The following is a 16,167-nucleotide window of genomic DNA, read 5'->3' as shown; positions in this document are numbered from 1 at the left end:
CTAGACATCCCCAAATGTGTGTGTGCACCCCCTTCCCGAAAAGAAAGTTTTGAGAACACTATGCACCTGACGAAGTAGATTACTGCTGGTCTTTAAGATAACACTAGATTTCTTTGGTTTTGCTGCAAAAGACAAATACAACCACTGTTCTGGAAATTGTATGAGATAATGTACACAGACCTGTGCTCTGGATTAGACTAGAGGCTGTCACTATGAGTGAGATACTCTGATCCAGTGTGATTAGAACGTTTGAGACCTAGGCTCAAATGTATGGGCTAGTTTGGACTAAATTCCCCATGATCATTGTTTTCTGTTCTTGGGTTCCCTGTGTTTAATACCCAGTCTGACTTGACCCAGCTTCACCATGAACGCCCTGTAGCCCTGTTCTCCTGGCTGGACTTCTGTTAAGCTTCACCAGTAGGTCTTGGCCAGGGAAGTAATGGAAGTAATTGTGCTAAGAATCTTGACACAGCATTTATTTCTGTTGGGATCCATGTGATTTAGCTTACAGCCCTAGGAGAATAAGTACGAAAACATTTCTTTTGGCCAAGTGAAATGCAGGTAAACAGTGAATCAAAGCATTGTAGTAATCTTGAATGAGAACCTGTGATTTCACAGCAGCTGGGGGCAAAAGCTACTGTAAATAAAATAAAATAAAATGAGCCATCTTTTGTTTTATACGCTCTTCACACAGGAGCCGAAAGCAAGCTGAGCAAAAAATTACACAGTCTAATGGAAAATCTAGATGAGTTAATATTACAATAAAATGCCTGTGATGATAGTTAAGAATCAGGGGGAAGTTCTTTCAATAATCAATCTGTAATAAAATAAGGCAGAAGGAAATAAAGAGCAAAGCTTTTATCAGCGATTGACAGGAGGAAATAAACAGGGAGGGTTCTATAGGTTCATGGGGCCAGATGGCTCTTATGTTTTGTCATATTATATGGACCTTCGGCACACCTGTAGGAATATGCTGTGAGGATGCAGCTGTCTGCTTCAGTGCACAATACTATGTTTCCTCTTTCAGATGCAACTAGTTTGCTTGAAGCAGATGCTCAGGACCACCACGCTCTCTTTATTGTCACTGATGAAGGAAGCCAAGTTCTAGTGAAATAACCGCCTGCTTAAGGGTCAGCTATTTCCCCATATTAAAATGGAAAACTAAAGAAGCAATATAATTATAAATCCAAGTAACTGATATCAATCCTTCTAACAGAAGGCGATGATTACAATGGTACCTTGGGTTAAGAACTTAATTCATTCCGGAGGTCCATTCTTAACCTGAAACTGTTCTTAACCTGAAGCACCACTTTAGCAAATGGGGCCTCTTGCTGCTGCCAGCACACGATTTCTGTTCTCATCCTGAAGCAAAGTTCTTAACGCAAGGTACTATTTCTGGCTTAGCGGAGTGTGTAACCTGAAGCGTCTGTAACCTGAAGCGTCTGTAACCTGAGGTACCACTGTGTTTTTTCTTGTTTTCATTACTGATATTATTTACATTTTTTAAAACAAAACGTTTACCAATAAACAATAGAAACATAAAAATAAAATTACTTTCTCACAAAACAATTAAATCATGAATCATCACATTTCACCTCATTCAAATATCATTGACAAATGTAATCAGTAATAAATTGATTAATTTATTTAAATACTCTTGCCTTCTTAGGTTTCTTAACTGAATCATTACATACTTGGATTATCCATCAGATCTGTCCCTAATACATATTTTTCATAAACTTCTAAATTTCTAAAAGGCAGAGTTTAAATCCAGAAGGTAAAATAACACTAACACGGACCTCTGTGGGTGCTGTGGTGCCTGAGTCCAGAATTGGACACAGTATTCCAGGTGTGGTCAGACCAAGGCAGAATAAAGTGGTACTATTAATTCCCTTGATTGGGACACGATACTCAGGCTCTCTTATCTTCTGCTGTGAGGTAGAATCCTTTTTAAGCAGAGAGGCCCCAGAGCTCAGTCTGTTTTGGAGTTTGGATGGATTCCTAGTGCAGCTAATAAACTGTGCACATTCTCCTTAATTATACTCTGGCCGCTCCATTTCCTCTCATCTGTGAAAGAGATCCTTTGCAGGCCTGTGTTAGGTGCCCTTCCAGGGAGCTGTATATAACCACGTAAAATAAATCACTTATATTACAGGCATACAATAGTCAAGGTTTAACAATCAGCATGAGAGGCTTTCTCACTGATATGGAAGCCTGGCCCCCCTCACATCTCAGATATGTGGTGGGATTAGGTAGGGGGGAAGCTGTTAGTCTGTTGTGAGGTAAAATCAGTTAATATATTCAGAAGCGTTCTTACTATATCATACTTTCCAAGGATGCCTAGTTGCCCTTGCTAATTTGCTCCTACCACCTCATTCTCTCTCACCCCGAAAAAAAAGAGGGTTGGGGAACCTGTGGCCCTCCAGTGTTTTTGGACTTGGGATGACAAGAATTGCAGATCAACATAATGTTTGCTTAATAATAATAGTAATAATAATAATTTATTCTTTCTACCCAGTGGTTTCCCCAGCCACTCTGGTCGGCTTCCAGCTGAATATTAAAAACAATACAGCATCAGACATTAAAAACTTCCCTAAACAGGACCGCCTTCAGTTGTCTTTTAAAAGTAAAATAGTTGTTTATTGCCTTGACATCTGCTGGGAGGGCGTTCCACAGGGCAGGTGCCACTACTGAGAAGGCCCTCTGCCTGGTTCCCTGTAACCTCACTTCTCGCAGCAAGGGATCTGCCAGAAGGCCCTTGGCGCTGGACCTCAGTGTCCGGGCTGAATGATGGGGGTGGAGACGCTCCTTCAGATATACTGGACCGAGGCCGTTTAGGGCTTTAAACGTCAGCACCAATACTTTGAATTGTGCTCGGAATCGTACTGGGAGCCAATGAAGATCTTTCAGGACCAGTGTTATATGGTCTTGGCGGCCGCTCCCAGTCACCAGTCTAGCTGCCGCATTCTGGATTAATTGCAGTTTCCAGGTCACCTTCAAAGGTAGCCCCACGTAGAGCGCATTGCAGTAGTCCAAGCGGGAGATAACTAGAGATAACCCTGGAGTAGAGTTTCTCATTGGTGAACCAATGCCAAAACTGCACTTAAAGATGTTTGACAAGAGTCACCTAATAGCTGAAATTATAACAATCACATAGATGTAAAACTGTGGAAAGTTGGAGTTGGAGTTAAATAGCAATGGATTGCAAAAAGTGCAGTCTGTGACTTCTGAGCTGCTTCTGTTCTGCTTGTTGCCCTCAACCACCCCCAATCTAGGCTGAGAATAAATGTCTAGCTAAATCTGCCCCTAAAATAGTCTGTTTGTGCACAAGCCTCAATTCCTTTCATTTGCTTGACAGGCTTCCTGAAATACTCTTTAGTTAGCCTTGCTCACTCAGACTATATGTAGGAAAGGACCCACTAATCTTCCTCTTGCCCAGCTGATCTCAGTTAGTCCCAGAGCAGTAGAGACAGAAAACTGCACCATTTGGGGTTGGCTGGTCAGAAACCTGCCCTATTAACCCTTTTAGTGACAAATGTGAGATCAGCACAAAAACGTATAGGCAGGACAGTTCCTTCTCCACACTGGACTGCTTTTAAAATAAGCCTTCTAGACTTTTCTTTGCCATTGCTGCCATTCTGGCGACATATTACTACACTGGAGAAATCGTTTTGAAAGATCTCTCTGTGTGATCTCTTTTCCTAATAGACGCCATAGCTAAGGGGGTTCCCTCTTGCTAGAGTCGTGTGTGTACTTCGTGGCTCATTTGCAGTAGCTACAAAAGGGATATTCCCTCCTATTACATTTTAGGCAGCAAGAAACCACCCATTCGTTAACTGGAGAGCTGTGCTTCCTATTCTTTCATTGATCAATGAATCATCATTCATAATAGCTGCTTGTTCCAGGAACCACAGCCTTCCCATTTGCCACGAATAACTCCATTCAGAAAGATAATGCTCACTTTCGAGTAGGTCAGAGCTTTCTTTTTTTTAACTGTACAGAAAAACACAGATTGTTTGTCAATAGCTTCATAAGGCTCAACTCTCCACCTGATTGCTGAGGCAATTGAATTTATTTCTTTTTGCCAGCGTGTGGCATGATCCTTTTGTTGTTGCTCCTAGCCACAGTTTATGCTTGATTTACAGAAGAAGGGGAGAGGCGGACAGCTTAGATATGAATCGAAACACTAATCAACAGCTATCATTGACAATATCTCCCCTCTATTATATGTTTGTTTTCCCTACAATAAAACGACTGAATACACGCACACAGATATATCTCATGAGGCTCTCATCATTTTTTCTAACGGGTTTTGAATAACCTTTGGCCATTCTGTAGAAATCCAGCTGAGAAAGAAGAATATAGACACATAGAGATTGTAGAATTGTAGAATTGGAAGGAACCATGAGGGTCACCTAGTCCAGCTCCCTGCAATGCAGGCAGGAATCTTTTGCACAACATGGGGCTTGAACCCATGACCCAAAGCTTACTGAGACTCTCAGTTTGAGTACAAGACTGCCACTTTAGGAAACCAATAGACCAGGTTATCCTCCTCCTCACTGGTTAAGAAGTTTATTCCTGACTGGGTAGTTCGGAGATTGCAATACGCAAGTAACAATCATATTTTACTTACTTACTTACTCACTCACTCACTCACTCATGTACTTACTCCTTAAAAAAACCTAATACCCTGCCTTTTCTATTTTAAAACTCACAATGTTTTGTAAAATTGTGGGAGTTTCTGCTTTAAATCCACACAAACACATATGTCCTTTATGGCAGCTAGGGATGGATAAATCTATCATGTTACCTAGTTTCTCATTTTCCCCATGTTATATTTATTTCACCACATTTCTACATTAGTTTCTGATTTTTTTTAAAAGAGCGATTGGAGATCTTTTGCTGGTGTAGTGGACACAATTCCTATGACAGAAAGAGAAGGCTGCGGGAGAATTGGTAGGGAATATGCCTTGGCAAAGGGCAGTGTGCCCTTGCCTGGGTATTGGAGAAATGAAACTTGCCACCTAGCTGCTGTCTCTATAAAAATAAAGGCACAAGAGGAAAGCTGACATGTTGTGGTTTTGAATGCCAGTTGTTTGGATGGTTCCGTTTCTAAAGTTAACTTGAAAACTCTTGAGAGCCAATGAATGCAAATACAGCAGCAGTAGTTTTTCCTCTCAGGAAAGCAGCACCCCTGTTTCTTTGGATCCTTTGATAGGATAATAGATATTTTTTGTTTTCCAGGTCATTAAGCATGTGAGCAGTGGGTTTTCTAATGCAGCTGTTCTTAAAAAAATAATAATTACAATTTTATTGAGTTTTATAAATAACACACACACACACACACACGGTATTAACTCAATAAAATGCATCACTTAGAAACTGCAGTGTTAGGTGACATATAAGTTCTGGAAAGAAATACATAAAAAAGTTCCGGCTACATATTTGTGAATATACTTTTAAAGAAGCAAACTTTGTGTGAAAATATATGCTTCCACCATGAGCGGAAACTGTGTGTAGGGATGGAGTATAAGAAAAGCCCTGCTGGATGAGACCAAATGGGTCCATCTACATTCCAGTTACAAAGTGTGTGGTTGACCACGTGCATCTACCAGTAGACATGACTCACTTGTAACATCGGAAGCCAGTCAGAACCTTTTCTGTGTCTGTGCAACAGCATCACTTGGAATGCCATTATGTCTCAGGGTCCTGTTCACTTGATAGCTGCTGAATCACAATTGAACATGTGTTCACATGTTGCAGTCACAGGTTTCCAACCTCAGGAAGGTGAGGTATCTAAGCTCTTGACTTCACCCCAGGAATTGGGACCGGGAAGAAATATGGGGCACATTTCAATGTGAAATCACCTAATATCCAAACTTAGTCTTTGCCCTGCTCTTTCCAGGCAGAGGTCTGCACTGTAATGCTCTATATTGGAGCATTTTTTAATTTTTTTTTGCCCTGAGTTTTCCCTGCGAAAACCCACTGCCTAAAACTGAATCAGAGCAAATGCCAATTTGGATTTTCCGCAGATTGACATTTGCTCCAACTGAGCTTTAAAGAGTGGGGTTTTGCAAGGAAAGCTCTGGAGCAAAGGGGGGGGGGAATAGGACTTGGACACGGAGCTTTAAATTGCGGACTGTAAGAGTGAATAAGCCCCAATCCACACTCCCAGCCATGTGAACCGAAATGCAGCTGTTTGTTTGACATTTGCACTTCCCTGAGTTTAGTGTTGTTGTTCTCCAACCAAAATAATGTGTACAAAAATTTATAGATGAGGGGAAAGTGTGTATGAAAATGTGTCTACCTGTGAAAATAGCATATGTAAATGTTATGTTATTGTTAGGTGAAATTGCCTGCAAAATTTATATTTTGTTGTTGTTTAGTCGTTTAGTCATGTCCGACTCTTTGTGACCCCATGGACCAGAGCATGCCAGGCACTCCTGTCTTCCACTGCCTCCCACAGTTTGGTCAAACGCATGCTGGTAGCTTCGAGAACACTGTCCAACCATCTCATCCTCTGTCGTCCCCTTCTCCTTGTGCCCTCAATCTTTCCCAACATCAGGGTCTTTTCCAGGGAGTCTTCTCTTCTCATGAGGTGGCCAAAGTCTCAGCTTCACGATCTGTCCTTCCAGTGAGCACTCAGGGCTGATTTCCTTCAGAATGGATCGGTTTGATCTTCTTGCAGTCCATGGGACTCTCAAGAGTCTCCTCCAGCACCATAATCCAAAAGCATCAATTCTTCGGCAATCAGCCTTCTTTATATTATATTAGAGTAAGAAGTGTATATGTAGAGAGAAATGCATACAAAAATGTGTTTCTTGGGAAATATGCACTTTTAATGGCTGTTCAATTTTCATGAGAATTTTTTTTAAAAAATAATAAAATTAAAATCCAAGTTGATGTGGAAATGTGGCAAATTAGTCTTAAGATTGAAAAACTGGGTAAAATGGAGCTGGTCGGATTCATTCATCCCTATCTGTATCACTGTGTACACAAGGGTGCACGGTGTTTTGTCACCAGAAAGCAAAATCCAAAGAAAACATTGCATTCTGTCTTTCTGCATCCTTTTAAGTCCTTACAAAGAAACAAATATCCGTAGTCAATGGGTAAAATACAGGAGCAGGCAGTGGCAGAGGCTGTGGTTGGGTGGCAGTGCTCACTTGACCTCTCAGCAACTGAGTTCCTGCTGCTTAGAATGAAGGCGAGGGGAGTCAACTGAGAGTTTGGTGTGGTGCAAACAACCTCCCTTCCATCTTGCCACCATGTTGTCCATTACTAGGAGCGGGAGATAAAGCCCCTCCCGAGTTATTAAAATCAAGTTCCTAATGTGGAATATAAATAAATGAACCACGACTCTTCAGATAGCAAAGCAGGTGGGAATAGATCTAAGGGAATCTAAATTTCCGAGAGAAACGGTTCCAATGATTGTGACAGCCATTTAATTAGGGGATAAATGCCGAGCCTTCAGTTTAAAAATGTCTTTCCAAAACAGCAGTTTGTATAACAAGCATTCTTCTTCCCCCAGCAGGGGAGAAACTGTATACCAATACATTCTGAATTAGGTCATATAATCTCTCAGGTCCAGCTAGTCCACAGAGTCTATTCTGCATAGGCAGTGAGCTGAGTGTTTTACATTTAACTAAAGATCAGCCATTGTGTGTGTGTGTGTGTGTGTGTGTGGGAAACCTTAGCAGTTGGATACATGTTTCAGTAATGAGGTTTATTCTAGTACCATTATTTTAAAAAACAAAAAGCTTGTGTACACACACACACACACACACACACACACACGAGTGAGACTCAAAGAAGAAGAATGCTAATTTATGAACACTTAGTTGATCCAAATTTTCATAAGTTTTGGGTCAAAATCTGTCCAGTATATTCAATGTGGGAGAATCTTTTGGTAAAACTGTTCTCCCAAATACAACTGTTTTTCAATAAAAGTTTCATCGGTTTCTGAAGGACCTACAAGGTAAGGTCCAATACTTGTAGGCCTGAATATCCCAGTTGTGACCCAGATACTTTATTCTTTGCTTTTTAGGTTGGTTTTTTTCATGGTTCCAGTCTGGCCCTTCCCGCTTCCTCAGTTCAAAATCAAGACCAGGTAGGCTGGAGTTTTATTATTCTTTATTTATCGGTATTGAATTTATATCCATCCCGCTTTTCCTCCAAGCGGGTCAAAGTAACATTCATGTTACTTTGCCCCATGTTATCGTCTCAGTAACCCTGTGAGGTGGGTTAGGTTGAGAGACAGTGACTCACTCAAGGTGATACTGTGGGCTTTCTGACAGGGTAAAGTGTTGAAACAGGGATGCTCCAGTCCTAGTACACCCAAGAGCCCTCCATCTTATTCCACATTCTGAAAAGAAGGCATATAAGTAGGTAATATGGGGAAGGGAAGTAATCTTTTTCCTTAGGTCTGGAAATTTATGGGAGCCCTTGTTAACAGTTCTGTGTGGCACTTTTAAGATTAACTAGTTCAAGTTGCATTCCTGTACACATTTATCGGGAAACAATCCATATGAAATTCCTTAATAAACATGCAAAACCTCCAGCCGCAGATATATTTTCTGATTATTTTTTATTATTTGTTATCATACAGAAATAGGTGTAACTTACAAATATCACACTATTGCAATTTTTTTGTTGTCTCCTCCCTCAACATTGCCTATGGCAACGGCTCTTGACTGTTTTGAAAACTCAGATCCAACCAGAAAAAGTTGATGAGTTTTATTCAGTATTACGACAATATTTGAACACGGTGATGGATTAAGAAATCCCTTTTGGTGCAAAAATAATCAGAAATTAGATTAATGTAAAAATCTTCAAAGGGCCAAATCTTCTATAACGCATTGTTTCAAAAATCAGAAAAGCCAGGAATAATATTATACCTCTGGGCTACAATCCTGCATGTAGTTACAGGCTCTTAGTTCCACAGATCTGTATAGGAAGGGTTCAAGAGCACTGCAAGGATATAAAAGATGACTGGCTATTTTCATTTCTGACAGTAGGCCAATGAACATGAACTTATCATGGGCACTTATCTTCATACACTGCTTTCTGAAGTGTGCAACACTTTTTAGAGGTTATGTTTGCCTTTATTAACTAGTTTCACAGGGGGCAGTTCAACACATTTTTTCATTGCAATCAGTGGATGTACCGGATTTTACGAAGTAAGACTTAGAATTGTCAGTCTATTCCTGCTTTATGTCCTTGAATTATACTCGTCCCCTGCATGCTGCTAGTTAATCATTCTTTCTGCTTAAGTTCTGAACAAGTCGTCTGTCACTCTCTTCCTCTAGTAAAGGTGTGGTGGTAGCTGGTACTAAACTGTTGTCGAACTCCCAATCCAAACTGGTACAAAGTAGACAAGGAGAAAGCTCTTTAGAGAAGGCATTGAAACTCACCGTTCAGTGTGTGACAACCACAGACCCAAAATAAATACCACGATACAGAATGGTATGGAAGAGCACTGTGTGTGGGCTTCATGCAGGTGCAAATTTTGACACTTGCAATATGGGAAAGGCGATAGTCCTAATTGTAAAAGTAGGACAGTAAGTATGATGGACTTAAATCCAGAGGAATCCACACTGAAAGGAAAGATGCTAAGCCAGGCCAGCATAGAAATGATTAGCAAGACCTATACTTAATGCTGCAATCCTACATAGATGTCACAGGCATTACATAAAAAAAAAGAAACCAAGTCAAAATGTTGATGAGGAGTTTCTGCATTAACCCAGCAAGAGCAATGTATGTGCAGTGATACAGATTTCTGTAGAAGAACCACCCTTTCAGCTTGGTTCTTGCAAATAAATTTTTAAAAACCCACTGGGAAAGAAACCATAGTCTCTCCATTCAGGCCTGAACGTTTGGTGTAGTTTTGTGATTCCATCACACGACCCTCCTCCCAGTTAGCAAGGTTTGTTCCATGGGGAGATCTTGAATGCAGCAAAGTGTGGGCAGCCCCACTGCTGTACACATGGATCTCTGGAGCACAGAGGCACTCAGGAATGAGAATAGCAGAACAAGTGGCAGTTACCCAAGCCCCAAGATGAGAAGATGGCATACCTTCCAGAACTTTAAAGCCCAAATACAGGATGCAATAGTCCCGTTTTTTATCATGAGAGCATGGCTGCAGTTTCCACCCCCAAACATACTTTTTTGGGCACGGCACCTCAAAGTTCTGCAAGATCATGGCAACCAAAAAGATCGCTGTTATCTTGCAAAAAACCGGGATGTACCTTTCTTCCCAGAATACTTCCAGAGTATGAGATATACAATCTTAGCCTTGGAGGTTTCTGGTCTTACGCCATATATGTGTATCTCTTTCCAAAAGGCAGTGGAGCACATTGGTGAACTTAATCCTTGAAACTGGGTTTTGGGTGAAAGGTTCAGAACACAAGCAATACAGATATTGTTTGTTAGCTGTATTCAGATCTAATATCTATCAGCAGAGATTATGATGTTGACGTCAGTTAAGGCTGTGCACAGGAACATCTTTATATGTAAGATATATACAGACTTTTAAATTCAATTCAAATGGTTTTTAAAACAGTGCGGCCCAGTTTTCACAGGCTCAGCAGGAAATCCTTGATGCTTTGACACCATCACCTTTTCTGCCTCAGTGAGCAGAGAAAGTGTTCAGTTCTTCATACAGGAACATTTGAAAGATAGGAGCACATCACATTACAATGTAAATGAGGTATTCTGGACTTATTGTTGACGAGAGATACCCAACACAGACCATTTCAAAAGCCTGCCAAGTGGGAACAGGATTCTAGCTGGGAAACATTTTACAAGAGTACAATTGCAAAAAAATTATAACAATAGAAATCGGTTCCTCCCCCTCGCAGTACCAAATTCAATGTTCATTACCTGGAGAGTATTTCAAAATGGCTTTAATTAGGTGCACAAAAAGGGCACAGTGGACAAATTACACATCCTCTTGTAACAGACGAAGTGAACAAATGTTAATTGCTTATACCATGCAACAAATGACTTCTCGCATGGCAGCATGCAAATAGTGTAATTGCAAATTATTCTTTAACAGCACAAAAAAGGGGAGGAAAGAGGATGAAATGAAATGATAAAATATAAGCTACATCGCTCTGATTGTTTCAATACATTCTGCCTGGAGACAAAATGATTGATAGCTGTTAACTAATGAAATTTTTGTGTATTTCATGACATAACTAGTGAATTTTGGTTAGATTCAGTGGGTGAAATCCCATACTGGGCATACTCAGAGTACATTAAGTTACTTAAGTCCATTGATTTCAGTGAATATACTCTGAGTATGAGTTAGCTGGCTATCACTCAGGGTGCATGTCTGAATTAAAGGGACACAGCCATGAACCAGTAGCTCTAAAATGTGTGCTGAGCCCCATTTGCTTTCCTGAACAGGGAAAATCCCAGTAAACTTTGTTTTGTATGTAAAAGGAAGCAGGCAGCATCAGTTTGTGGTAGAGCTTGATGCTGTGGTCATTGAAGGCCAATGCTCAGTTAGAACTACAGAAGAATATTTGCTTCAGTCCTCCAGTGTATGAATTCTATTTCCACATGAACCATCTTAATATCTTGGGGAAAATTACTGTGCTTGTTTCAGTCTCCAAAGAATGGTGTTTACATGCGAATATATTCCTTGCATAATGCCACTTTTCTTGTGTGAATTTGAAACAACTGTAAACTTTTGGACATAACAATAACAAATAATTCAAATTCAGTTTATTCTTTTTAAAGTCTGGAAATGAAGTATTTCTGTCCAAAATCTGATACAAGTCTCATAGAGGAGAGTGTTGATATTTGCTCTTACATGGTTCCCTTTCTGGCACGTGGTACTTAAATGCAAAAGCTTAATTGTGAGCACAGGTGTGTCTCACATAATATTTTGTTGTTGTGTGAATTACTGATTAGAATTCCGTAGTATGAACTAGGAAACTATAACAACAACTCTTGTTCTCAGCCCGTCCATGTGCTGAATATTATTAATGAAAGAGACTTAAGTTGCCCGGAGTGGCTGAAGCAATCCAGTCAGATGGGTGGCATATAAATAATAACATTATTATACTACTTTTTTATTAAGTACATGCTTAACTCTTCCATTGACATGAATGGGACAAAGAGTGCTTGCTTTGGTTGGGACATGACCTTACATGAAGATAAGGGATCAATATGAATTTAAAAGCACCATTCCATGATGCAAAGACCTTTGTATCCTCTGCATATATGGACTGTTATGCACATGAAAAATATGTGCAAAGAATGTGCCACTGAAGTGAATGGGGAAGCCCCTGAAGGAAAACAATTCTGTGAGGATATCAAGCCTGCAGGGCCTGCAAGGATCTAGCTATGTCTTACCCTTTGACCCTAAACACATATGTTTTCAAGAATTGGTGCACTAGACTGACCATAAGCAAATCAAACTGCTGAAGTAAATGTTTTTACACACATATATCACACACAAATCAAAGGCAATATTTTACATTATATCTTATAAAACTGTACATTGTCATATTCTGTGTTATGAAAACTACTATTCAGTTATGCGAACGACTGGCTTTGTTTAGTAAATATAAATCAGAGGCAAAAATGACTGTTACAATTGTTAATTCGACTCAGATTGTATTGTATAGATTTTCAATGGCACTGTAAAAAGAGTTGTCAAAAATACATGTATTTGCCCTCTCCCATCTAATGGTGGTATTGTAACATCTTGTCAAGCTGTCAAACACATCAGTTTCATTTTGTAACTGAAAAACCCTCATTACAATAACAAAAAGGAAAAAGAAAACATGTATTAGAGAACAAGCAGAAAATAATGTATTTATTCTAGGTTGATGTTTCTTTCATATTTATTATTTTCTATCATAGCACAATAAAACATTAATTGTAATTAAACGGAAAACTATGGGACACACTGTTCTTCATAGCTCTGTAGAGCATCAATATCTCTTTTGAGATAAAAGGTAATAACTTTTGGTAGCTAGATGGAAACATTTGCTCCAGTTCGGCAAGAGCGACTCATGCACCATTCCTCTGCTGGATCATGCCCCACACGAGTAAGACGATGTGGTTACCCAGAGAAGAGGGACTGAGCTCATGCACAAACCAACAAAACTGGCAGTGGTTGGCTCTGCCATCTTTAGCAATGCTGACCATCTGTTTGCGATGGGCATTTAGGGATTGATTCCCTTCCTGCTCCCTCTAACAAAGGGGAGGGGAACCTGTCACACACTAGATGTTGCTGGGCTACAGCTCCCATCATTCCTGACCTTCGGCCATGATGGCCAGGGCTGATGAGAGCTGTAGAGCCATAGCATCTGTAGGGCCACAGGTTTCCCACCTCTCTTCTGATAGCTACGTAGCACCATGTGAGGATCTGTGGACTAGGGCTTTTGTTATCTCTATGGCTACACCATACAGGAACTGTAGAGGAATTTAAATAAGTGACTGTTTACGTCTCAGCAATCGAGTGCTGCTCCTCTCCTTTTCACGTTTGTCAGATATTCACAACACAGTCAAGTCTTAAGCATATGGTAATGAAGTGCATGGGCAGTGAAACACTTCTATATGTTTCAAAATAACTTGAGAAGTGTTTCTACGTGTTGCTAACAGTTAAGGCAGCTATACTGATACATTAAACACAGCATATGGTTCTTATATTGCTTTCTACACCCTAAACATTATGAAAGAAAATAAGAGATTTGAACATGCTATGATTTTCCTGACCACCTCAGAATTTCATCCAACTGGTAGATAGCACTGTATTTTGCTTATAATATATGGTGGCTGATCCCAAAAGATATACTGTGTTATTGACCTGTAAACCAATTATGTAGTGAAACTCACAAGAAAGATCAAACAAATAGGCAGCCTGTCCATTACTCAATGAGAAAAAAAGGGGGGTGCCAACATATTAATTTACAACTTTAACATTCTTAATTGTGTCTGCCACAATAACTTAATCTACTCAGGTTTCCCGTCTTCATCCTTTTATTTTTATCTTTTTTACATCTTGAGTAGATGAGATGTTATCAAGAGCCATCTCCAGATACCGACAGCTACGGAGATGCTTGCTGTTAACCAGTCCCAGACTAATGTTTAGTACTTACACTAACATACCACATAATGCTAGAGTGCACCATTGAGAGAGCCATTAAACTTGGTTTTTACTTGGATAAGGCTGTAGGTATAAATGACAGTGAGCAGAAACTGCCCAGTTACCGCCGCATAACACAGCTACAACAAAGAGTGCCACAAAACTGCAAGGGCTGTAATAATAAAGAGCAAGGAACTTGAAGCCCTGTTTCCCATATTGCTGTCCACTTTATGTTTAGGAGATGATTTTACAGAAGCTGTGGTTGTGGTGTCCACCTTTCTCACAGTTGGCTTCGGTTCATTCCTGTCTTCTGGACCAGCTCCAAGAACATCTGAAGGAGGTAAACACAGCAGAAAAAAAGGCAATGTTAGTTTCTTACTTGACACAAAATGTCAAATGCAAAATGAAGCCCCATGATCAATGAGTTAGAAATAAGGCATTCAGCAGAATCTTAAACGTGTGCACTGAAAAGCAAGTCTCGCTAGACTCCAGGGAATTTATTTCCTAACAAGCGTTCTTAGAATTGCATTTTTAGTGCTAGACTAGGACCTTGGAAAACAGGGTGCAAATCTCCACTCAGTCATGAAGCTCACTGGCTGACCTTGGGCCAGCCACAATCTCTTAGTCTAACCTACCTCGCAGGGCTGTTGTGAGGATGAAATGGGAAAGGGAGATAACCCCTTTGAGCTCCTCAAAGGGTGGGATATAAACACAAGTAACAACAACAACAAATCTATTAATGGCTATGTTCCACTTTCACAGTTCAGGCAGCATGCCTCTGAATGGCAGCTGCTGAGAGTCTCAGGTGGAGACAGTGTGGTTCAACTCATGCCTAGGACCCACGTACCTATGGGACCACCTCTCCTGGTATGCCCCACAGAGGACCTTAAGGTCCACAAATGACAACATTTTGGAGGTCCCAGGTCGCAAGGTGGTTTGATTGGTCCCAACTAGGGCCAGGGCCTTTTCAGTACTGGCCCTGACTTGGTGGAACGCTCTGTCACAAGAGACTAGGGCCCTGCGGGACTTGACATCTTTCCGCAGGGCCTGCAAGACAGAGCTGTTCTGCCTGGCCTTTGGTTTGGACTCAGTTTGACCCTTATGTTTCCCTCTCTTTAGGGTCTTGATTTATTGGCTACCTTAAAATAAGGCTTCATTTTAAATTGCATTTTAACCTGTATTTTAAACTGGTTCCCCCCTTTTTTCCTCCCTATTATGTTTTTACTGTGATTTTATTGGTGTTAGCTGCCCTGAGCCCGGCTCTGGCCAGGGAGGGCGGGGTAAAAATAAAATTTATTATTTATTATTATTATTATTATTATGCCCTGCTTGTAAGAGTCTCATAGGCACTTGGTTAGTGGCTGTAGGAGGTCAAATGCTTGATTAGAAAGGCCTATGGTCTGATCTAGCACAAGTCTTCATAGGTTCTTAACGAAGGACAAACTTCTGAACAGTGCTTGGCATGAACTAGTTTGGTTAAATTCACTGAATTAGTTCAAAAGTATCTGAACAAAACTTGAAAGTATTTCCCATAATTGCCAGGCAACTGCCAGTTTCATTTTGGAGCAGAATTCTGAATAACTAGTTCATCTCAAGTTTTTACTCTTTAACCTCCTTAGGCCTTTAATTGGAAATATCATAATTGCTGGGGAAATGAATCAAACAGTTCCCATTCCACTCTGTGCGCGTGTTTATCTTTTCTTGGTCTTCTTAAGTATATTCTATACATCAGCACAGCAGCTTGTAACATTCTGAATGTTGATTTTTGTTGATGTTGAGGATCATTTGGATGAACTTGAATTGAACTGTGAACTGAACATGAATCAAACAAGTTTGTTTTTGTAAAGGGATAAATGTGAACTGGAATTAGTTCCTTTTTGGAAATATTGAATTTTAATCAGACCTGGTTACTTTTTGAAATGAACTTTCAAAGCTCAGCTTCTGAGCTTTGTGCAAGACAAGACTGCCAGGTCTGTGATCCAAGAGCTCTATGTTCTGTCTAAGGTTATTTTGCTTGATTTGATGGCTGAAGTTCCATGGAGTGCAACCACACCCTATTAAAGGCA

General features: G+C 40.3%; 1 protein-coding gene and 1 long non-coding RNA gene across 3 annotated transcripts in view; one reads left to right on the top strand and one right to left on the bottom strand.

Annotated features, from left to right (window-relative positions):
* The window catches only part of LOC309532063, a 162,944-nt gene that overhangs the window by 103,243 nt on the left and 43,534 nt on the right, over nt 1–16,167 (top strand). Inside the window, exon 2 of the long non-coding RNA XR_014219572.1 lies at nt 8,045–8,107. This is a non-coding gene — a long non-coding RNA (uncharacterized lncRNA). The remainder of the gene's footprint in view (nt 1–8,044; nt 8,108–16,167) is intronic.
* The window catches only part of LOC309531939 (glypican-5-like), a 407,839-nt gene continuing 400,239 nt past the window's right edge, over nt 8,568–16,167 (bottom strand). For both annotated transcript variants that reach the window (XM_082221811.1, XM_082221812.1), the window contains one exon: nt 8,568–14,432. In XM_082221811.1, coding sequence (XP_082077937.1) covers nt 14,242–14,432 — 191 coding nt within the window. In that variant the 3' untranslated portion in view covers nt 8,568–14,241. The remainder of the gene's footprint in view (nt 14,433–16,167) is intronic.

The sequence above is a fragment of the Podarcis vaucheri genome, assembly GCF_965113315.1.
Source record: "Podarcis vaucheri genome assembly, chromosome: 5".
Lineage (NCBI taxonomy): Eukaryota > Metazoa > Chordata > Lepidosauria > Squamata > Lacertidae > Podarcis > Podarcis vaucheri.
Note: the sequence above shows the minus strand (reverse complement) of the source record. Positions and strands in the feature narration are given on the sequence as shown.